General features: G+C 60.9%; 1 protein-coding gene across 1 annotated transcript; it reads right to left on the reverse strand.

Moving 5' to 3' along the window:
• Positions 1–1,875: 1,875 nt before the first annotated feature.
• On the reverse strand, positions 1,876–20,838 carry UBTF (upstream binding transcription factor). The gene is given in 22 exon segments (XM_072028645.1): positions 1,876–1,893; positions 3,050–3,090; positions 3,093–3,177; positions 4,353–4,499; positions 4,774–4,855; positions 5,012–5,076; positions 6,982–7,167; positions 7,496–7,645; positions 7,733–7,887; positions 8,480–8,636; positions 8,814–8,928; positions 9,552–9,592; positions 9,852–9,993; positions 10,744–10,877; positions 11,154–11,264; positions 11,707–11,827; positions 12,286–12,350; positions 12,890–13,045; positions 13,556–13,639; positions 13,849–14,024; positions 16,314–16,444; positions 20,521–20,838. Coding segments are annotated over 21 exon segments (2,289 nt in total). The 5' UTR covers positions 16,372–16,444; positions 20,521–20,838.
• Between the last annotated feature and the right edge of the window lie 1,916 nt (positions 20,839–22,754).

Genomic DNA, 22,754 nt, shown 5'->3' on the forward strand with positions numbered 1-22,754 from the left:
TGGCGGACGTCCAGCTTCCCTATAGGTCCACATGTCACCTGCAGGCCCCGATGGGCCCCCTATAAGGCCCTGTGGCCCCCTGTCCTCTGTGTAGGGCCCACAAGCCCACGGCCCCCTATCCCCCCTTATAGGCCCCTATGGCTCCCCCATGGGCCCCTATAGGATCCCATGGACTCTGGGACCCCCTATAGGACCCCCAAAGCCCCATGGCCCCCCTATAGGCCCCTATGGACCCCCAGCCCCTCCATAATGCCCCTCTGCCCCCCAATAATGCCCCTGATGGACCCCCAGCTCCCCAATAGTGCCCCTAATGCCTCCTGCAGGGCCCTGTGGACCCCCACAGTTCTCCATAGGGTACCTATGACCCCCCAAAAGAGCCCCTGTGGATCTATGGCCCCCATAGTGCCCCATGTTCGCCCAACAGCCCCACGCAGCCCCTGCCCCCAGAGGGCCCCCAATCCCCCATAACCCCCCCCCAGCCCCATACACCCCCAGGATACATCCCCCAGATCCCAAAAATGACTTCCCGGCCCTATTGGGTCAGTTTTGTGTTTTTTGTTTTTTTTCCCGGAAATGTTTTTTTTTTTTTATTTTTGGTAGAAATGACATGAGAACAGAAACAGCGTTTTTCACTTTATTATACAAAAAAAAAAAAATCGAAAAAAAAAGGAAAAAAAAATCCTAAAACCCAAAAAGCTCAAAACAGTCGAACCAAGCGAACCATATTAGGGCAAAATCAGACACATCTTAGCCATACAAAGCCGAAATGATTTTGTCATGTTTTTTTTTAATCACTCTGTATTTTAGAAACCTGACAAAGACCTTAAAATATTAAAAAGAAGTGTATTTTTTTTTTTTTTTTTTTAAAGGCAGTAATTCACGAGAACTTCCACCTCGGGGACCCCCCCGGGGCTGGGTGGTGGCATGTGCCAAAAAGCACTGAGCTTCGATCCTCTCGCAGCGCAAATGCCTCCTCCAACTGCTCGGTGCTGTAGTTTTCAGTTTTTTTGAATTTATACAGAAAAAATATAAAAATGCCAAAAAAAAAACGGTGTTTGTCTTTTTTTTTTTGCCTTTTTTTTGTTGTTTTTTTTTGTCGTTTTTATCGTACTAAAAACACATCCACTAAAACACGATGGGGGGGGGGGGGGGCGGAGAAAAGTGTTGGGGTCCCCTTAGGGGATGGGGGGGGGGGTGGATTTTGAAAATTGGGGAGGGGTGGGAAAAAAATGAATGCAAAATTTGGGAATTTTTTTTTTTTTTGGGGTGGGGGGGACACGGACGGACGGACGGACATGGAGGGGGGGGGTTCTTCGGCCGCGGTCCGGGGGGGGGACACCAGGCCATCCGCGCGGGGGGCACCGGGCGAGCCCCCCCCCCCTTCTTTCTTTTTTGCAGGGGAATTTTCCCCAAAACTGCGTTTTTCAGCCCGATTTGAGGGGAGAGGCCGTGCCCCCCACGGCGTTGAGGGGGGGTCCCCGGTTGGTTGGGGGGTGACCCGAAATCTTTGGGGGGAGTGGGGCTGGGGTGGGGGGGGACACAATGGGGGGTAGGAGGGTTCCCCCCGCAGCCAAAAGAGCCCTCGATGTCCCCCCCCCAATAGACAACCCCCCCCCAAGCTGAGATTTGGGTCAAAAAAAGAAAGAAACGGCTAAATCAAAGCACACAAGGAGCCCCCCCAACCCACCCCCCCATCCTGGGGGGGGGGGGGGGGCCCTGCAGAGCCCCCTCAAAGCCCTGTCCCCCATCCCAGCCCCTCTCCAGGACAGGATTTGGGGGGGGGGATGAGAGAGTTTACGCCCCCCCCCCCCAAAAAAAAAAAGATTGGGGGCCGGGGGCGTTTTGTAGGGGCCAGAGCCTGCGGGAGGTGGGCCCTCAATTGCCGTGCTGTCTCTGAAAAGGGGAAATTTTACCATCCAAGGGGCCGCCAGGGCCCCCCCATGCACCCACCCCGGTCCCCACGGCCCCGTTCCCCCCCCCCACAGGGCGGGGGGGGAAATCGAACCCCCAAAATGAACCCAAACCGCACCAATATTTACAGTGGGGGGGGGGCGGAGGGGGGGGGCGGGGACTCCACCAGGTCCAAAGGGTGAAGGGAGAGGAGCGGCTTCACCGGGGATGGACGGGGAGGGGGGAGAAACAGAGAGCGCTGGGGGTAGGGATGAGGGGGAAAAAGAAAAATGGGATTTTTCTTGTTTATAAAAAAAAAAGGAAAAAAAAAATAAAATAAATATATATTAATAACACCCACCAGATTGCCTCTCCCTGTCTTCCTCTGCAGGTCACTGTGAGTGGATGGGGGCAGCTCCCACCCCAAACCTCCCCCAAAACTCCCCCACCCAGCCCGCGCTTCAACCCCCCCCCCCCCAAAAAAGTCCCCGCTTGGTGCGGACCGGAAGCTCCTGAGCAAGGTGGGGGGGCCCCCAAAAATTCGGGGGGGGGGGCACGTAGGGGAATCGGGGCCGGGGGGTTTACTGGGGGGCATCACCCCCCACGGCTGAGTCCTGAGCAGCTCGGCTCGCGCCCGCACCCCGGCCAGGAAGGGGCTCGGGGGGGGGGGGGTTTTGGGGGGGGGGGGTTAAGTTTTTTTTTTTTTTCCTGTTCGTTGATTTTTTCGTCGTTTTCTTAAAAAAAAAAGTGTGTGTGGGGGGGGGGGAAGGGGATTTTTGTGGTCGTTTTTTTTCTTTTTTCCTACTTTTTGTTTTTTTTTTTTTGTTTTTTTTTCTCGTTTTCTTTGAAAAGTCCGGGAGCTGGCGAGGAAATGGGGGCGAACCTCCAAAAATAACGACCGGGAAAAAAAAATTAAAAAAAAAAAATAATAATAACGTCGTAAAAAAAAAAAAAAAAATCACGTCCCTCCCCCCCCTCAACGAGGAGGAATCCGGGGGGGGCGCCACACGGGGCTCGCCCCCCTCCTCTCCCCCCCCCTCCCCGTAGTGTGAGCGTGGGGGGGGTCCCTCCAGCCTTCTGGAGGAAGAGGACGATGAAGGAGGGGGGTGAAAGGAAGAATGGGGGGGCAGGAAAAAATGGGGTGAAGGGGAAGGGGGGCGATTGGGGGGGGGGGCTCAGTTGAGTCGGAGTCAGGAGTCCCCCGAGGAAGGAGGAGGAGGAGGAGCTGCCCTCCGAGTTGTTGTCGTCCTCGTCTTCATCATCCTCATCCTCATCGTCCTCGTCGTTCTGGGGGCGAAAATAAAGGGGGGGACACACTCAGCCGCGCAGGGCCGCGGCTCCCCCTCACTCTCCCTCTCTATGTGTGTGTCTGTGGCCCCCCCTCACCCAGCGCGGTGCCCAGGGGGGTGCCGGGGGGGGGGAAATGGGCTTGGGGGGACACGGGGACACCCGGGGGGGGTGCGGAGCAGCGCGGCCGCGGGGCCCTACCCTCACCTCTGCCCCCCCCCCAAATTGGGGAAAACTACTTGGTTGTGTGGGGGGGGGGGGGGATGGATTTTTTTTGGGGATGGGGGGGGGGGGGAAAGGGGCGCCTCACCTGCGGGGGGGGGGGGGCACAAGGCACGGACACGGTTTGTGGCCCCAGCACCGCACTCAGGCTCCCATTTGCGGAGCCCGGCGGGAAGCTCTGCCCCTGGTGCATGAACTCGGCACCCCCACTGCCGCAAACGGAGCCGAGACCACACTCAGTACCGCCGCCCGCCGGGGGGCATGGTGGGGGGCGGGGGGGGGTTTGGGGGGCGTGGGGGCTGTTCTGCTCGCTGGGATTTTTTTTTGTTTTGTTGGGGGGGTGTGTGTGGGGCTCGCCCATGACTGCTCCCGCCCGCACTGCCTCCGCCCACCCTCCCTCCGCTGCCCCCCCCCGGGGACACCCCAGCGCCACCGTGCCCCCCCCATTTCACCCGGTCGCCCCCCAGTGATTGGATTTAATTTTTCCTTTTTTTTTATTTTACTTTTCTTTTTTTATTTCGTTTTTCCATTATTTCAATTTTCCTTATTTTATTTCATTTTTCCTTCTTTATGTCAATTTTCCATTTTATCTCATTTTTCCTTTTTTATTTCAATTTTCCTTTTTATTTCATTTTTTCCATTATTTCCTTTTTCCTTTTTTATTTCATTTTTCCTTTTTTTAATTTCATTTTTCCTTTTTTAATTTCAATTTTCCATTTTATCTCATTTTTCCTTTCATTCAATTTTCCTTTTATTTCAATTTTCCTTTTTCATTGACATTCCTTATTTTGTTTTTTCCTGATTTCATTTCATTTTTCCTTATTTCATATTTCATTTTTCCCTCCACCACGCCCACCCCACAGCCCTGTCCCCGCAGAAGGGGAGGGGGCCGAGCGAGCGTGACCCCCCCAAAAAAAAACCTGTGTGTGTGTCCCCCCCCCCGCAGCCTCCACCTCGTCCCCGTCCTCGCTCTCCTCCTCACTGCTGGACTCCGAGGAGTCGCCGCCTTCCTCCGACGAGTCCCCGTTGTCATCATCGTCGTCTTCATCTTCATCATCATCCTCCTCCTCCTCTTCCTCGTCGTCGTCGTCCTCTGACTCCTGTGGGGGGGGGTCGGTGTTTTTGGGGACGCCGGCACCCCCCGGGGCTCCCCATCCTCACCCACGAGCTTTTGGCTTTTTTTTTTCCCCCACCCTCATCTCGTTTTTCCCCATTTATACCCAAAATGTCCCCAAAAAAACAGCTCCTGGAGCAAAACCCGAGCAGGGCAGGATTTGGGGTGGGATTTGGGGTGGGATTTGGGGAGGGGGCTCGTGCTGCTGCCCCCCACCCGTGGTGCCCCCCCCCTGGGGACCGCGCCCCCGCGGGACTCACCGACTTGGACTGCATGGTGGGCTTCATCTTGGGGTTGGGGCCCCGGATCTTCCCTATGTCGTCTTGGCGGGGGGACAAAGATCTGAGTTCGAATAGCGGGCGGAGCTGCAGCGCCCCCCCCCAGCATGGAGAAAACCCCACCCCCGACCCCGACGGTGGGGGCCCCCCGAGCCTGGCGCACCTCCTGCATGGCCCCACGGGGGTCAGGATGTGGCTGTGCCCCCCCCTCCAAACCCACCCTGAGCCCCCCCCCCCCAAGGACTGACGTTGGAGGGTCTGCAGCCCGCTCCGGGGCGAGAGGCTCTGTGGGACAGAGGGGGGGTCAGGGACAGAAGGGGGGGGGTCAGGGACAGAAGGGGGGGGGTCAGGGACAGCGCGCCTCGCGCAGGGCCCCCCTCCCCAAATGTGCATTTTGTTAAAGCCCTTTTAGGTTAAAACAAGCTGTTTTAGGTTAAAAACACCCCCTTTAGGTAAAAGAAACAACCCCCTTTTGCTTAAAAACTGCCCCCTTTGGGTTAAAAAAATCCCACCCCCTTTGGGTTAAAAGAAAAGACCCTTTAGGTTAAAAAACAAAACAAAACAAAACAAAACACAGCCCCTTTAGGTTAAAAAACGTCCCTTTTAGGTAAATAAACTCCACCTTTAGGTTAAAAATACGCCCCTTTTGGCTAAAAAACGGCCCCTTTTGGCTAAAAAACAGCAGTTTTAGGTTAAAAAAAATGCCCTTTTAAGTTAAAAATTAGCCCCCTTTTGGTTAAAAATTGGCCCCTTTTGGCTAAAGACCACCAGCTTTAGGTTAAAAAAAAAAGGCCCTTTTAAAAAAACAGCCCCTTTAGGTTAAAAACCACCCCTCTTAGGTAAAAAAAAAAAACTCCGTCTTTATGTTAAAAATACAACCCTTTTGGTTAAAACCCAGCCCCTTTTGGCTAAAGCCCGGCCCCCTTTTGGCTAAAAACCACCAGCTTTAGGTTAAAAACTCCGCCCCTTTTTAAAAAAACAGCCCCTTTAGGTTAAAAAACAACCCTTTTAGTTAAAAATCTCTGCCTTTATGTTAAAAATACACCCCTTTTGGCTCAAAACCGGCCCCCTTTTGGCTAAAAACCCATCAACTTTAGGTTGAAAACCCGCCCCTTTTAGTTAAAAACTAGTTCCCTTTTGGCTAAAAACCCACCAACTTTAGGTGAAAAAAAACAGTCTGTTTAGGTTAAAAACCACCCCTTTTGGCTAAAAACCTCCGCCTTTAGGTTAAAAATACACCCCTTTTGGCTAAAAACCCCCAGTTTTAGGTTGAAAAACCCGCCCCTTTAAAAAGAAACAGCCCCTTTAGGTTAAAAACCACCCCTTTTAGGTAAAAAATCTCTGTCTTTAGGTTAAAAATACACCCCTTTTGGCTAAAAACCGGCCCCTTTTGGCTAAAAACCCATCAACTTTAGGTTAAAAACCTGCCCCTTTTCGCTAAAAACCCACCAACTTTAGGTGAATAAACCAGCCCCTTTAGGTTAAAAACCAAAACTTTTAGGTAAAAAATCTCAGCCTTTACGTTAAAAATACACTCCTTTTGGCTAAAAACTGGTCCCCTTTCAGCTAAAAACCCACCTAATTTAGGTTAAAAACCCCACCCCTTACAAGTTAAAAACCAGCCCCTTTTGGCTAAAAACCCACCAACTTTAGGTGAAAGAAACAGCCCCTTTAGGTTAAAAACCACCCCTTTTGGCTAAAAAAACTCCGCCTTTAGGTTAAAAATACACCCCTTTTGGCTAAAAACCGGCCAATTTGGGCTAAAAACCACCAGTTTTAGGTTAAAAAAATGCCCTTTTAAGTTAAAAATTAGCTCCCTTTTGGTTAAAAAACACCCCTTTAGGTTAAAAACTGGCCCCTTTTGGCTAAAAACCCACCAAATTTAGGTGAAAAAAAAAAACCTTTAGGTTAAAAACCACCCCTTTTAGGTAAAAAATCTCCGCCTTTAGGTTAAAAATACACCCCTTTTGGCTAAAAACCAGCCCCCTTTCAGCTAAAAACCCACCTAATTTAGGTTAAAAAAAACACCCCTTACAAGTTAAAAACCAGCCCCTTTTAGGTTAAAACCAGCCTCCTTTTAGGTTCAAAACTGCCCCAAACGGGTCTGAAACCGGCGTTTTTTCGGGGTCAGAGACCGCACCGCGCACCCCCTTGGTCCGTGCCCCCCCGGGGTGTGTCGGTGGCCCCCACCTTGAGCCAGACGTCGAGGTGCACCTTGTACTGCTTCTGCTGCTCCTCCGCCAGCTTCTTGTAGTGCTCCTTCTGCCCCTGCGAGATGCGCTGCCAGCGGCTGCCGATCTCCACCATGTGCTGCTTCTTCAGCGGCAGGTCAAGGCCCTCGTTGGACAGCAGCTCCTGGGAGAACTTCCTAGGTTGCTGGGGGGAAGGGGCACAAGGGTGGGGAGGGGGCACCGAAATGGGGGGTCAGGCAGGGTGGTGGTGGGGGGCGAGGTGCCCCAAAAGCACCCCTCGTGCCCAAAGCGCGCCCGCGGTCCAAGGGACAGCACAGCTCCTCCCCAACCTCCCAATTTCCAGCCCCGGGGATGCTCGGGGGGGGGTGGGGGTGTGATTCCCCCATCCCCGCCGCAATCACATGGGGGCTTCCTTGGGTTTCTCGTCGTTGGAGTTGGTGGAGATGATCGCTCAGCTCCTCCGCGACTGGGGAGAGAGAGGGCGGTGAGGCTGCGGCACGGGGATCTGGGGCAGGGGGGGTGGGATTTGGGGGGGGGGGGGAGGGAGCCCACCTCGTATCGCTTTCTGGTCCTCCGCCGCCTTCTATCCACATCAGCTTCTCCTTCTTCTCCATGTTGTTCCAGGTGGCCTCCATCGCCTTCAGCGCCTTCCCCCGGTCGTTCTGCGGCAGGGACCGGGTTAAACGCGCCAAGGGCACGCGGGTACCACCGGGGGGGGGTCACCGGGGGGGGTCAGGGTCTCTCCCCACCTTGAAACGAGCCAGGTAGTCCCCGATGACGCTCTGCTGCCAGATCTCCTCGGCTGTCTTGGGGGACTCGGGCAGCTTGCCGCGCTCCTCTTTGTCCGAGCCGTGCTTCTTCTCCGACTGCGCCTTCATCGCCGCCTCCCGCGCCTTGTACTTGGCTTGCGGGGAGGTGGGCAGGGGGGTGAGGGGTGAACGGTCAGCAGGGGCACAAACACCATGGGGGCACAAACCCTGCGATGGGGGCAGAAACCCATGTCACGAGGGGGTACAAACCCCATGTCCGGGGGCGAAATCCATAAGGGGTGAACTGTGACCTCGCGGGGGACAAATCCCATTGAGGGGCAGAGTTGGGAATCTATCAGATGGTGGAAACCACAAATTGGTGTAACCTCAGAGGGGCAGAGTCCTGCTTGGGGGACAAACCCATCAGAGGGGAAGGCCCTCAAGCATGGAGACACACGCCTTTGCACTCACCAACACTCACCATGTTGAGATACTCAGGACCCCCAACCTTCCAGCCTTTAAATTCAGGTGCCCTCGCTCTCGGTGCTGCAGGGTTTTAAGCCACGAGGCTGCACGGAGCGGGCACAGCCAGCGGCACCGGCACCGGCACCTCGCTGGCACCGTGACGCTCCCAGGGGGTGACCCCCCCAGCTTGGAGGGGGGCAAATTGAGCCCCTGGCAGCAGGATGGGGACAGGCGGCATCCCCAGGGGGTGCAGGATGGGGATGGAGGTGGGGGGGGCACCGACCTTCTTCTTCTCGGAGAGGTCGTTCCACATGCGGGCCAGCAGCCGGGTCAGCTCGCTCTCCGACAGCTCCGGCCGCTCCTCCTGCAGCTGCTTCCTCTTCTCCTCCGAGAAGATGAACATGGCCGAGATGGGCCGCTTGGGCTTCTCTGAGCTGGCCTGGGGGGCACGCGGGGCGTGGGTGGGGGCGAGCACATGGCAGGACCCGCAGGGCACCTTGGGGTGCCAGTAACCCCGTGCCATGTCCCCGTGCCGTGCCCGCCCCGTGCCATGTCCCCATCCCGTGCCCACCCCGTGCCATGTCCCCGTGCCGTGCCCACCCCGCTCCCCTCTCACCTTGCCGGTCTCTGGGGAGGATTTTTTGGACGCAGGACTCGTGGCACCTTTCCGGTTGCTGCCCAGCATCTTCTCCTCGCCCAGCACCCGCTGCTGCTCCTCCTCGGGCAGGCTCTGGGGTGCAGGGGGGGGGAGACGTGGTTAGAGGGCTCCAGGCATGACCCTAACGAGGCGCTGGGGCAATTAGGGACTGGGGACACCGGGGACAGGGCACCAAAGCTCTCACCCGGCTGCAGAGGCCGCAGCATGAGCTGTTCAGCCCCAAAACCCACTGCGTGGGGGTCCCCACACCTCGCCACCCCCTCCCCGGGCACCATCCACCTTCCCCATCTCCACGCCCCGTGCCCCCGGTGCACGGCTCCCGCTGGGTTTTCCACCCCGTGCCCTCGCCAACGGGGCTGGGGCCACGTCACGTCCGCAGTGCTGGGGCTGGGGGGGCCACGGGAGCTCCCCCACCCACGCTGTGGCCGAGGGAAGGAAGCGAGAGGCTGGCAGCACCCGCGCAGCCTCCGCTGCTCGCAGCCTCCCCCCTTCCTCCCACGCTGCCGGCTTCCTCCCCGTGCCCCGTGGGGTTCAGGCTCCGGGGATCACACCCATGTGCACCCCCCCGTGGTGTAGAGCCCCCGGTTTTGGGGGAGCAAAGCGGGGCAGAATCAGGGCACCCCCTTTAATGTGCTGTGTGAGCCCCCCCCAGTACAGGCACCCCCGTTTGTAGTTTTCCACTTGGCTCACCTCCCTTCCAGGAAGCGGAGCAGCTCGATCTCGTAGTCTTTCTTTTTCTGGGGGGGGGAGAGGGGGGGACACGGGGTTATGCAGAGATCTCCCCCCAGCCCTACTGCTGCCTCGTGTGCTCGCTGATCCCCCCCCCCAACAACAACACCACCACCAGCATCCCCCACCCACTACGTGCTGCTCCCACGTGCACACAACCCAGGGAGGGGACACTTTGGGGACACCGAGGACCGGCCCCAAGGAAGGCCGGGGGGGGGTGCTCCTCCCTACCCCAAACTCCTCCTGCCCTTCTTCCCCGCTGCCCACCTGGTCGCACTTTTTGTGGTAGGCGTCCTTCTCCTTCTGGGAGAGCAGCTTCCACTGCTGGCTGCACAGCACCATCCGCTCGGTGCTGGGCACGTCCTTCATGTTGGCCATCAGCTCGGCGCAGTACAGCGAGTAGCTGTTCCTACAACCCAAAAAAGGGGTGTCAGGGGCAGCCCACGGGATGCTCACGTCCCCCTCCCAACCCCATGGAGTTAGTGGGGTGCTGGAAGCCCCCCCAAAAAAACCTGGACACCCCCCAGGATGGCACCAGCAAAGCGCTGCATGGGGGTGGCTGTGCCGCGGGAGAGGAGGCTGGGTTGTGCCCCAACCCCAAGCAGGCAGCATCACCCCAAACCTCATTTATTTAGGTTAATTTAAGGAGACGATTTATGGGGGTGATGCCTGCGGTCCCAGAAAGGGCAATCAAAGGTGGGCAGCCCCTCCTGAGCAGCTCCGAGGGGGGGGGAGGAAAAACCCATAAGGGACTCACAGAGCTCAAAGCAGTGGCTCCGAGATGGGGATAAAAACCCCATAAGGGACCCGCAGAGCCTGAAGCAACAGCTCCAAGAGTTGGGGGGAAAAAAACCTTAAGGGGCTTCCTTACGGGACTTGCAGAGCCCAAAGCAGCAGCTCCGAGAGGGGGATAAAAACCCCATAAAGGACTTGCAGAGCCCTAAGCAATGGCTCCAAGAGGCTGGGGGGGTAAAACCCCGTAAAGGACTTGCAGAGCCCAAAGCAGCGGCTCCAAGAGGGGGAAAAAAAAACATAAGGGACTCACAGAGCCCGAAGCAATGGCTCCACGAGGCTGGGGGGAAAATCCCCATAAGGGACTTGCACAGCCCTAAGCAAGAGCTCTGAGAGGGGGAAAAAAAAAAAACCATAAGGGACTCACGGAGGGGGCTTGGTGGGTCGTCCGTCGAACTTGTCCTTGAGCTGGCGCTCGGCCTTGGTGAGCGTGGAGCGGGTGATGCCCTCCTCGCTGAGGTTGAGCTCGGGGTGCTTCTGGATGTAGTCGCGCATGATCTCCTGCACCGGGGGACACGGGGACAGCGGTCAGGGCTGGCTGCCGCGCTCCCCGCCTGGCCGGGGGCCGCAGGAGGAGGAACGAGAAGCCCCTAAATTGCCCTAAATCCTCTCCCCTGGGGCTCTTCGCCCGTCCCCAGTGTTGCCTGGGGAGGTCGGGCTCTGGCTAGGGACCTGGCTGGACCACGCTGCTGCCATTGTTGGTGTCGGGGGTGGTGGGGGGGCTCTGTGTGAGATGGGGGGCCAGCGTGGCGGGGACGGGGCGAGGCTGCTCCCTACCTCGTACTCCTTCCGCTGTTCCAGGGCCTTATGAATCCATTTCAGCCTCTTTTTATCCGAGAGTTGAGACCACTGCTTGCCCAGCGACTCTTTCACCTCCTTCGTGGTGGCCTGAAAACCCAAAGCCAGAGGTGAGGGCAGAGGGGTAAAACCCACAAAAAAAGGGGAAGAATGGGAGGGGGATTTAAAAAAAAAATTTAAATTCGAGCTTAAAAATTAAAGTCGAGCTCGTGGCCAGGGAAGGGGGTGCGTGCGAGTGGGGGGCATGGCCGGAGGTGGTCGGGAGGGATGGAAATCCCTGCGCTGGCAATCTGCCCTGCCTGGTGCGGAAGGCTGTGGTCACCCCTTCAAATCTGCAGGAAATGGGGGCCCCACCCAGAGCCTCTCCTGTAGGTGTGTGGTAGCCTTCTGTGGATTCCACCGGGAGTGCTGGCAGCTCCTAGCGTCTTCCTGTGCGTCCCTCCTCCCCAAAACTCTTCCGTGCCCCCGGCGGCGGGGTGCGGGACCCCCCCCAGCACTCACGCTCACACTCACTCCCACCCACCGTACTCACATCTGGGCGCACTTTCAGGTAGATTTTCTTCTCGTGGTTGTACCACAGCTGCTGGGGGGTCTTGGGCTTCTCAGGGACGTCGGATTTCTTGGCGTTCTGGATGAGGTCCGGGTGGTCTTCCCTTTACCCAGCGGGGGCAGCGTTACGGACGTCGCCAGTAAGAGGGGGAGCACCCCTAAGCCCCCCCCCTTGTCGAAGGGTGACCCCCCCTGCAGGGCTGGCACTGCACAGGCTCGATGCCAGGGCGGCCCCAAAAAGAGCAGGAGGGGTTTGGGACGGATCTGAGCCCGTCCTTCTGGGGGGTGCCAGCTACGAGCATCCCCTCGAGGCCCTGGGGCTGCACCCCTGGGGCAGCAGGAGGTGGGAGGGGGGCACTGGGACCCCCCTGGGCGGCAGCAGCCAGGCTCCAGGGGGGGGGTTTGGGGGGAGCGAGGTGGTGGCCTCAGCATTTAGCAGGGCTGATCTCGGGGAGCCTTTTTCCAGCCTCCCCTTTCCCCCCCTGCCTTCAAATCACAGCCCCCTGGGGGGGTTTCCTCGTGGGTGGCACCCGGCAGGGGGGGCTCGGTGCTTCCTGCTCACCTGAACCTCGCCAGGTTCCTCTCAAACTCCTGCTTCTCCCGCTGGAAGTCCTGGATGTATTTCATCTGGGGACAGCGGGGAGGCAGAGGGGGGCTGTCAGCACGGGGAAGGGGCACGCAGACCCCAAAAGCCCCGCTGCCCCCCATGGGGGCTCCCCAGCCCTGGGACCGTCCCTACAGCTCTGGATTCCCTCCCCAGTCTCCTGCCTCCATCCCACGGGCAGCCCCAGAAGGGCACCAGCCGTGGGTGAGAGGGCACCGAGGACATTTTTCTGCTGCCAGTGACAAACCCAGCCCGGGGGGGGGGCTCCTGGGGCAACCAGGCTCCGAGCCCCCATGCCCATGGGGCTGGAATGTGATTAACCCAGCGTGGGGCTCCCCACGGCACCGCCTGCTCCTATGGGGACAGACAGACAGACAGCCTGCACAGCTCTGGGAACCGGGACTGGGACCAGTAAGGACGCCTTACTGGTCTGGCTGGGCTGAGCAAGCAGCCGGGTGCGCCGCCCTGCCCAGGCTAGGAGCTGGGCCCTGCTGGTTTTACTGGGAGAGCTGGAGGCGCCGGCGCGCCAGGGGAGCCGGACCCGCCCGCCCCCCCGCCGTACCTTTTTCTTCTCGGGAAGCTCCTTGTATTTCTTGGAGAGGATCTTGGTGAGATCCAGGTTGCTCATTTCGGGGTGAAGCTTGGCGTATTTGGCCCGCTTCTCCATGAAGAAGCGGAAGTAGGGGGTCAGGGGCTTCTTGGGGAAGTCGGGATGTTTCTGGGGGAGAGGGCAGAGGGGCAGAGCTGAGCGACCCCGCACACTGCACGGCCAAACCCAGCCCCCTCCCAGCCCCTGGACCCCCAAACCAGCCCCCATGTGGGGACAGCTCAACCCTTTGGGGACACGTTGGGGACAAGGGCTCCCCACCCCGAGCTGGACAGACATCTCCAGCACAGCCTCCAGCCCTCAGAGCTGCGAGCACAGAGGGGAAACTGAGGCAAAGAGGTGGCAAAGTGACCCCCCCACACAGCAGCGGTGCCCCCGGGCTGCCCGGCTGGGAACAGGACCCGGTGTCCCCGGGGCTAAACTCGGCCGCAGGCTCCTGGCGCCGCGTCTGGCCACATCCAACCTGCCCCAAATTTGGCCCGAGCCCAGGGCCCTCGGCCACGGAGCTGCCTCGGGACGCGGGCACGGGGCCAGGCGAGCCCTGCACGGCTCCCACGGGACCCCCAGCCAGGGTCCGTCCCCCTTTTGCTGCCCCCCCCCGTTGCCTCCCCGTGGCTTTACCTTGAGCTTTTTGCCTTTGTAGGGATTCTTCACGTGCTCCTCGGCATCCATGATGAGCTCTGTGAGGGTCCGGAACTTCCTCACCTGCGGGGAACGAAGGGACACGAGTGTGAGCAGGGTTTCCTCGTGCCAAAAATCCCATCCCAGCACCCAGATGCCTCCCACGGGGGCCACGTCCTCTACAGGGACAGGCAATGGGGACGGAGGAGCTCGGACCCCGGGGACGCCCAGCCCCCAAGGATGCTCAGACCCCCAAGAATTCCCAGACCCCCCGAGGCAGTGAGCGTGGTTACCTCGTTGGAGATCTCCATCCACTTCATCTTGCACATCTCCCCCGAGAAGTCCTTGAAGGCCACCTTCTCCCAGTCAAGGTGGGACTCGGTGGTCTTGAACTTGCTGCCGTCGTTGGAGGGCAGGTTGTTCTTCATGCACTCCAACAGGGTCAGCATGTCCTCCTGAGACCAGCGGTCTGCGCACCAAGAAATGGGGTCAGCACGGGGGGAGAGGGAGAGGGGCAGGAGGGGGAGAAGGAGGAGAGGAGGAGGAAGGGGAGAAGGGGAAGAAGAGGAAGGGGAGAAGGAGAGGAGGAGGAGGAAGGGGAGAAGGAGAGGAGGAGGAGGAAGGGGAGAGGGAGAGGAGGAGAAGGGGGAGGAGGAGAAGAGGAGGAAGGGGAGAGGGAGAGGAGGAGGAAGGGGAGAGGGAGAGGAGGAGGAAGGGGAGAGGGAGAGGAGGAGGAAGGGGAGAGGGAGAGGAGGAGGGGGAGAAGGAGAGGAGGAGGGGGAGAAGGAGGAGTGGAGGAAGGGGACGAGGAGAGGAGGAGGAAGGGGAGAGGGAGAGGGAGAGGAGGAGGAAGGGGAGAGGGAGAGGAGGAGGAGGAGGAGAGGAGGAGGAAGGGGAGAAGGACACTGACGCTGACACCCACCCACCCCGGAGCAAAGCCCCACGGAGCCGGGGCCGGGTGGCACCAGCGCCCACCAGTCCCGGGGGAATTGGGAAACCCACCCAGGGGGTGGGAGCGATGCCCCCTGAGCGTGGGGACCCCCCCGCACCCACCACGGGGAGCGCCCCACACTGACCTCCACCAAGGTCAAGGCGCAGGGGCCCCCGTGGTGATGGGGAGCGGGGGGTCCAGCACGGCCCCCAGCCCCCCACGGGGGTCCCACCTGCACAGGGTGATGCTTACAGCACCCTTGGGTGCCCCCCCAGTCATCCCTGTGGGGACTGCCTCCTGGCCACTGCCCGTCTGTGGTGCCCCCCAGCTCCCCCAAATTATTCTCTCTCTCCCACTTTTATACATCCTGCCTTCCAATACTCTCGGGGGTCCATCCCCAGGCGTTAGCCCCCTGGATGCACCTGGGGGGGGGTCCTCTCTGTTCCAACTCCCCCAGGACAAAAAAGCCATCTCCACGGCCGCCCCCACACTGGGCTGGGGGTGGGAGAAGCCCCCCTGGGGTCCCAGACCCCATTAAAGGACCAGTGGGACACATGGAGGGGGGGCAGCACGGCCGGGAGCTGCTCCCGTGAAGGAAGCCGCTCTGCAGGGATGCCCCAGGCCCAGATTTTGGCTTTTCCCCTCTTCCCACCCATTTCTCAGCAACGAGGCGGGATCAGGCCTTCAGGCCTCGGGGGCTGACTCCCGATTTGCTTGTGGAAATCGGGGAGAAACAACCAAAAATCAGCAAAAACCACGGCGTGAAAACCAAGCAGGGGCAGGCGAGGCCCCCAAAATCCTGCCCCCAGCAGGGCAGGGCAGAGCCCCCCCACCTCAGTTTCCCACCTGGGGGCACCCCCAGATCCCGGAGACCCCCCCAGCCGGCTGCATCCCAAACAGCAAAAATAATAAACCCCCTGAAAATAATAAAACCCACGAATGAAATACTGCACTGCCACGACCAGGCTGGGGGTCTGCGCCTCCTCACCATCCTCGGCGGCCCTCTAGCAAGCAAACGGACAACGGGATTCCGTGTTTCCTCAAGACCACGTGTCCCCCCCCCCAGGGCCAGGCCTTGCCGGGAGTTCACCCCGAGGCTGAACCAGGCCCGATTTATCCACGCCTGGGCCCGATTTATCCCGGCCCCGCTGGCACCGGCTGGGCTGCTCTATATCGGGATCGCCGCCCCGCTGGAATTAAATCCCCCTAAAGACCCGGCGAGGGACACGTGCTGCAGCCGGCGGCACTCAGGGCACCAAACCCATGGTGACAAAAAGAGGGGACCCCGAGGCAGCGGGGACAGGGATGGGGCCGGCACCTGCCCACAGTGGGAATGGGGTCAGCATGGGGGGCTCCAGGCTGGGGTAGGGAGCTGGCAGAGCCCCTCTTCCCGGGCAGGCCATCCCCACAGCCGCCCTTTTTTATTATTTTTTTTATTTTTTTTTCCTTTTTTTCCTCCCCCTTTTTCAATAAAAGCCCAAGCTCTGATGTCATCCCGGGGTCTGGAAGCCGGGGGCCCAAGGTAACGGCTCGGCGGCTTAATTCAGCCCAGATGTGCGCGGGGCGGCTCCGGCACCTCTTTGTGCCAGCCCTGACCCAAAAACAGCCTTTCTGATAGCCAAAACAGCCGTTTCCACGGTGGGGGGGCACCCACGCACCCCATGGTGGTGCCGGGCAAACACCCCCTTGGAGGATCAGGATTTGTAGGGTTGGGATTTGTAGGGTCGGGCGCAGAGCTGCATGGGTCGCCCCCCTCCCCTAAAAACCACACCCCCCAGCCCCCCCAGCGTCCCAGCACGGTATTGGGGGGGGGGTCCCGCGTCTCACCTTGGTTTTTGGGAGCTGTCATTTCCAAATCTGCAGGGCACTCGGCGTCGCCGTTCATCCTCCACCTGCCTGAGGCCAGCGCGGTCCCCGCCGGTGCCTGGCGCGCTACCCTCGCTCAGTGCCGCTGGGCTCTGCGGGCAGAGCGAGACCCCACGCTAGGGACCCCCTGCAAGGGGGCGGCACGGGTGCCCCACCCGGGACCCCCCACCCCCAAAACCCACGCCACCCGCCTCTCCAGCTCCCCTCCCCGGTTTGCTCCCCGCACCTGATGCTGCCAGCGCTGTGAAGATGGGGGTGGGGGCTGATTGGGGATGGGGGGGTGTAGGGGGGCAGCACGGTGCCCCCATGGATGGGGAAAAATGGGGTGGGGGTGTCCCCGAGGTGGGGCAGGGTCCAACGGGGATCCCAAAAAAAGCCTAAAGAAGGGGATCTGCAGGGAAAATGCATGCGCCCCCAGACCCAATAGGGCTCAGACCCCCCAAAGGGGTGGGGCAAAGGGAGTCCCCAAAAGGGGGGGCTCAAAGGGAGGGAGCCCCCAAAAGGGGGGTCCCGAAGGAAGGGGGCCCCAAAATGGGGATGCCTGAAGGGAGAACAAGCAGATCCTATTAGAGTCCCCCACATGGGGGGGGGGTCTTAATGTCCCTTTGGGGTGCTCTGGGAAAGCCCCCCCGCACCTTTATGGTGGGGGGAGAGCAAAGCAGGGCCGGGGGGACTCTGATGGGGGGGGACCCCCACAGATCCCAGGGGGGTCTCACAGATCACTGGGGGGGCAGCTGGGAGGCCTCAGTGGGGCACCCCAGAGCTGGGGGGGGGAGCAATCGAGCCTGGGGGGATTTGGGGGGAGGTTGATGATGGGGGGGTCAGGGCGCATCAGGGGAGGAAGCCTATTGGGGGAGTGAGGGTCAGCAGCAGGCTGCAGGCCCTGCAGGATGGCAGCGGGGGGTTAAAAAAAAAAAAAAAGAGGGGGGGGGAGGATGAAATAAGAAGGGGGGGGTGAAAAGGGGGGTCACAACGCGGCGGCGCGGGGGGGCGGCGCCGGGGCACGGCTGGGTGGGATCGCGGCGGGGGCCGAGGGGAGGGCGCGGGGCGGGGCGGGGGGGGCGGTCGGAGCAGGAGGGGGGGGGAGGGAAAAGAAAGGGGGGGGGGGCAAGAGGAAGGGGGGGGGGGGGGCCTCACGGTGCGCGCGCACGGGGATCCCCGGGAGGGGGCGCGGGGTGGCCCCGGGGGGGGGAGGAGGAGGAGGAGAGGAGGAGGAGGAGGAGGAGGAGGAGGAGGAGGAGGAAGGGGGGGGGGGCTGGGTCCCGGTGCCCGGGGGGGGGCCGGAGGGGAGGAGGAGGAGGAGGCGGGGGAGGAAGGGGCCGGCCGGCGGGGGCGGGCAGCCCGCACATGCCCTGCGCAGCCCCGCGGCGGAGCCTCCTCCTCCTCCTCCTCCTCCTCCGGCAGGAACCGGGTGGGACCGCGGCGCCCCCCGGCCCCTCCAGCCTCCCTCTAGCCCCCCCCCTCCTCTCCTTCCCCCCCCCCGGGCAGACAATGGGGGCTACCCCCATCGCCCCCCCTTTTTTTTTTTTTGCCTCCCTCCCCCCTTATTATTATTATTTTTTTTTTCTCCTGTCCCCCCCATCCCCTCCAGACCCCCCCTCCCCGCGGTTACCGGCAGCGGGGATGGGGGGGGATGGGGGGGTGAGGGGGGGGCTCGGGGCCGCTCCTCCGCCGCCCCCGCGCGCACAATGGGCTCGGCGCCCTCCTCCCTGCGCAGCCCCGGGTTATAAAGCCGAGCCAAACCCCCCCCTCCCGGGGCTGCAGGCGGCTGGGGGGGGGGGAACCGGGGAAAAAAAAAAAAAAAAAAAAAAGATAAGGGAGGGGGGGAAAAAAATAGGGGAAAAAAAAAGAAGGGGGGGGGAGCAGCCGAACCGCCGCAGCCCCAGCCCCGGAGCCGCTGGGGGAAGGAGAAGGAGCAGGAGGAGGAGGAGGAAAGCGGGGGGGGACAAGGGGGGGGCGGGGATGCCCGGTGGGGGCGGCCGGGCAGCTGCAGAGCCGAGGGCAGCGCGACCTCCCCGCGCCGACCCCCGGGGAGCGGCTCCTGCCCACCGCCAGCAGCAGCGGCCGCCCCCCCCCCAAACCGAGCCGCCCCCCCCTCTCCTCCTCCTTCTTTCTTCCTCCCCCCCCCCGCCGACCCCTCCTCGCCCGGCGGAGCCCAGAGCCCCCCCACCCACCCAGCGGGGGGCCGGAGCCCCGCTCCCGGTGCGGGGGGGGGGGGGGAAGAATGGGAAGAAAAGAAGGGGGGGGAGAAAAAAAGAAAGGGGGGAAAAAATGAAGGGGAGATGGGGGGAAGGGGGGAAAAAATTAGGGGGAGATGGGGGGAAAAAAGGGGAAAAAAAAGGGGAAAATTTGGGAAAGGGGGAATGGGGGAAAAGGAGGGGAAAAGAGGGAGAAGGGGGAGCAGGGGGGGAAAAAGGGAAAAAGAGAGGGAAAAAGGAGAAAGGGAGGAAAAAAGGAAAAGGAGAGGGGAAAAAGGGGAATGGGAGGGAGAAAAAAAAGAGAAAAAGGGAAAAAACGGGGGAAGGAGGTTAAAAAAAGGAGAAAGGGAGGAAAAAAGGGAAAAGAGGAGGGAAAAAAAGGGAAAAAAAAGGAGAAAAAAGAAAGGGAGGAAAAAAAAAGGAAAGGGAGGAAAAAAAAAGGAAAAGGGAGGAAAAAAAAAAAAAAGGGGGTAAGAAGAAGGGGAAAAGGGGCAAAAAGAGCCGGGGGGGGCGGCGGAGGGGGGGGAGCGGGCGAGCCCGGGCACGCAGCCGCCGGAGCGGGGCGCAGCGGCCGGGCGGGACTCACCGGGGCCGGGGAAAAACAAGCGGGCAGCGCTGGAAGCCTGCCCCCGAGCTCCAGCTGCGGCAGCCGGGGAGGGAGGAGGGCGAGCGGGAAGGAGGAGGGAGCGAGGAGGAGGAGAGGGGAAGGCAGGGAAGGGAAGGGAAAAAAGGAGGAGGGGGGGGGCAGCGAGGCCGCCGAGCTCCGGGCGCCTTCCCCCCTTGCGCCGAGCCCCAGCGCGGTGCCCCCCGACGGCGGAGCCGCTGCGGCCGGGGCCCGGCGGGGAGCGAGCGGCGGCCGCTTCCTGCCCGCGGGGGCCCCGGCGGAGAGCCCCGGCTCCATTTTTCTTTCCCTTATGGTGCCCCCCTCCCCCCTCGTCCTTTCCTCCCTTAGCACCGCCACCCGCCGCCCCCCCCCCCCGCGCAGAGCCTCGCCGCCCCTCGGTTCGGGCTGGGGGGAGAGGGAAAGGGGGAAAAAAAAGGGAAAGGGGGTCCCCGCTGCAAAAAGGGGGCCGGGGGGAGGAAGGGAGAGAGGGTGTGGAGGGGGGGGGCCCCGGAGCCGCCATGCGAGGAGCGAGGTCCCCGGAGGAGAAAAGGAGGCCCCCGGAGGAGAGCTGAGCCGAGGCGCCGCACACGGAATAAAGCCCCCGAATGGTAAAAAAAATAATAATAATAAAAAAAATAATAAATAAATAGCGAAGTCCCCGATGGAAGGAAGGGAGAAAAAAAGTCCCCGAAGGAAGGGAGGAGAGAAAGGGCCCGAATTAAAAATAAAAATAAAAATAAAATCACCGAGTGGAAGGGTGAAAGCGCCGAGTGGAAGGGTAAAGTCGCCGAACGTAAAAAAAATAAAATAAATGAAATGAAATGAAATGAAATGAGATGAAATCGCCCAACGTACAAAATAAAATCCCCGACCGGCGGGGATGAGGTCCCCGGGTGAGAAAATGGAAGCGCCGCGTGAAAAACCGAAATAAATCCCCGCGCGGGGGAGAAATTACAAATTACCCCAAATAAATAAATTCAGCCCCCCGAGTGTGTTAAAAAAAAAAATAATAAAAAAAAAAGCCAAAATCCGCGAAGGGTTTCCCGAGCACCCCCCCCCCCCTCCTCCCCGGGGCTGAGAACCGAGGAGCGCGGGGTCCCCCCCGGCCGGGCTCGGCTCGGGTCCCCCGGCGGGGGCGCAAAAAAAAAAAACCTAAAACCCTGCAAAAAAAAGGCAAAAAGAGCCTGGAGGCGGATAGGAGAGGGGGTGTCCGCGTTCCATCGAGCCCCCCTCCCGGAGGTACAGAGAGAGGGGAGGCGGCGGCGTGGGGTAAGCGAGGGGGGGGGGCGCACCCCGAGGCGCCTCCTCCGTGGAGCGGCCGCGGGGGGCTCCGTCGGCGGCGGGGCTCGGGGCTCCGGCACCTTACCTGCGGGGGTTGGGGCCGGGGCTCGGCGGGGCTCGGCGGGGCTCGGGAGGGCCGGGGCGGGGAAGCGGCGCGGTTGAACGGCGGCCAGCTCTCTGCAGCGCGGCTGGCCCCGGGCGTGGACGCGCTCCAGTCCCCGCAGAGAGCTCGCGCTTCCCCCGCCTCCATGGCGCTGCGTTTTGCTCCTTCCAATCAGCCGGGCTCTGCGCGCCGGGGTCCGCCGCCAGCCTCGGCGCTCCCCAAGCGAGAGAGAGGAGCGGCAGCAAAAAGCCGAGAGGGAGCCGCGGCCGAACCCCCCCCCCCCCCCTCGACGGTACATACACACACACACACACCGCCCCCCCCCCTCGCTTTAACACCGCCCGGCCCCGTCGGTTTTCTCCCCCCCCCCCCCCAGTCGCCGCCGCTGCTGCTGCTTCTGCTGCTGGCTTCGGGGAAGGAGAGAGAAAAAAAAAAAAAAAAAAAAAAAAAAAAAAAAAAAGGGGGGGGGTGGTGTGGGGGGGGTGGGGGGGTGTGGGGGGGGTTTGGGGGGGGTGGGGGGGTGGGGGGGTGTTTTTTGTTTTTTTTTTTATTGCTCTCTGCTTTTGCAACACTGGTGGCGAGGAAAGAGGAGGAGGAGGAGGAGGAAGAAGGAGAGAGGAGGGAAAGGCGGGCGTGGGGGGGTGGGGGGGGGGTGGGGGGGTGGGGGGGAGGAAAAAAAAAAAAATCTCCTTACATGTGCAACAATCCTCGGCGGCGTTTGCATAAGGGGGGGGGATAAAAAAATAAAAATAAATAAATAAATAAAAAGGTCGGGGGGAGTGCGGAAGGGGGGTGGGGGGGGGTTCAGGGGGGGGTCGGCCGCCTCCCCCCACCCCCCTCCCCCCGGGGGGGGGGTCCCTCGGTGGGGCCGGGGAGGGCAGCGGCGGTGCCGAGCGCCCGGGCGGGACACGGGCTCTCCCCGGCGGGGCGGGCGGGGGGCAGCGGCCTCGGCCTCCTCCTCCTCCTCCTCCTCCTCCTCCTTCCTCTCCTCCTCCTCTTCTCCTCCTCCTCCTCTCTCCCCCCCCCTCCCTTTTTTTTTTTTTTTTTTTTTTTTAATGCCATTTCCCCAACTCCACCTTTGTTGTGCTGGGCGTCATTCCCCGCAGCCAATCCCGGCCCCCCCCCGCGGCCCCCCCCCCCTCCCCGCCCCGCACCGCCCCGCACCGCGGCTGCACGGCCCCGGCCCCCCCCCTCCTCCTCCTCCCTCTCCTCCTCTTCCTCCTCCTCCTCCTCCTCCTCCCCGCACCCCCCCCCCTCCCGCAAAGCCCCGCGGCCGCCTCTGCGCGCCCCCGAGCTGCGCGCTCCCGACGGCACCTGCCGGCACCGGGGGGGGGGGGGCGGGGATAGGCGGAGGGGGGGGGGCTAAGGGGGGGGGTGTAAGGGGGGGTCGGGGCCCCGCCGCCGCCGTCGGGGTCGTGGGAACGGTGGCACCGGGGGTCGATGACCCCCCCCACGCCTCCCCTGGGGGCTTTCTGGGGTTGGGGGGGGGGCACGGGGTGGCACATGGGGGTGTCACACGTGGGGGTGTCACACGTGGGGGTGTCACACGTGGGGGTGTTACATGTGTGTGTCGTACGTGTGTGTTAGGGGGTGTTACACGGGGGTGTCACACGTGTGTGTATTACACGGGGTGTTCTGGGGGTGTTACGGGGGATGTCGTGTGTGTGTGTTACAGGGGGGTGTCATACACGTGTGTGACGTGTGTCATGGGGGTGCGTGTTATGGGGGTGTCACATGGGGGTGTTACATGTCTGTGTCACATGCGTGTGTTGGGGGGTGTTACATGGTGGTGTCATACATGGGGGTGTCATACGTGTGTGTTACATGTGTGTCACGGGCGTGTGTGGTATGGGGGTGTCACACGGGTGTGTTACATGTCTGTGTCATGTGCGTGTGTTGGGGGGTGTTACATGGCGGTGTCATACGCGGGGGTGTCATACGTGGAGGTGTCATACGTGTGTGTTACATGTGTGTCGTGGGGGTGTGTTGCAGGGGTGTTACATGGGGGTGTTTATGTGTGTGTTACATGTGTGTCGTGTGTGTGTTACGGGATGTGTCACACGTGTGTGTTATGGGGCTGTCATACATGGGGGTGTCATATGTGGGGGTGTTACATGTGTGTGTCGTACATGCGTGTTATGGGGTGTCATACATGTGTGTAGGGGGGTGTCATACGTGTGTGTTAGGGGGGTGTTACACGGGAGTGTCATACGTGT

Source organism: Anas platyrhynchos, chromosome 28, assembly GCF_047663525.1.
Source record: "Anas platyrhynchos isolate ZD024472 breed Pekin duck chromosome 28, IASCAAS_PekinDuck_T2T, whole genome shotgun sequence".
Taxonomy (NCBI): Eukaryota; Metazoa; Chordata; class Aves; order Anseriformes; family Anatidae; genus Anas; species Anas platyrhynchos.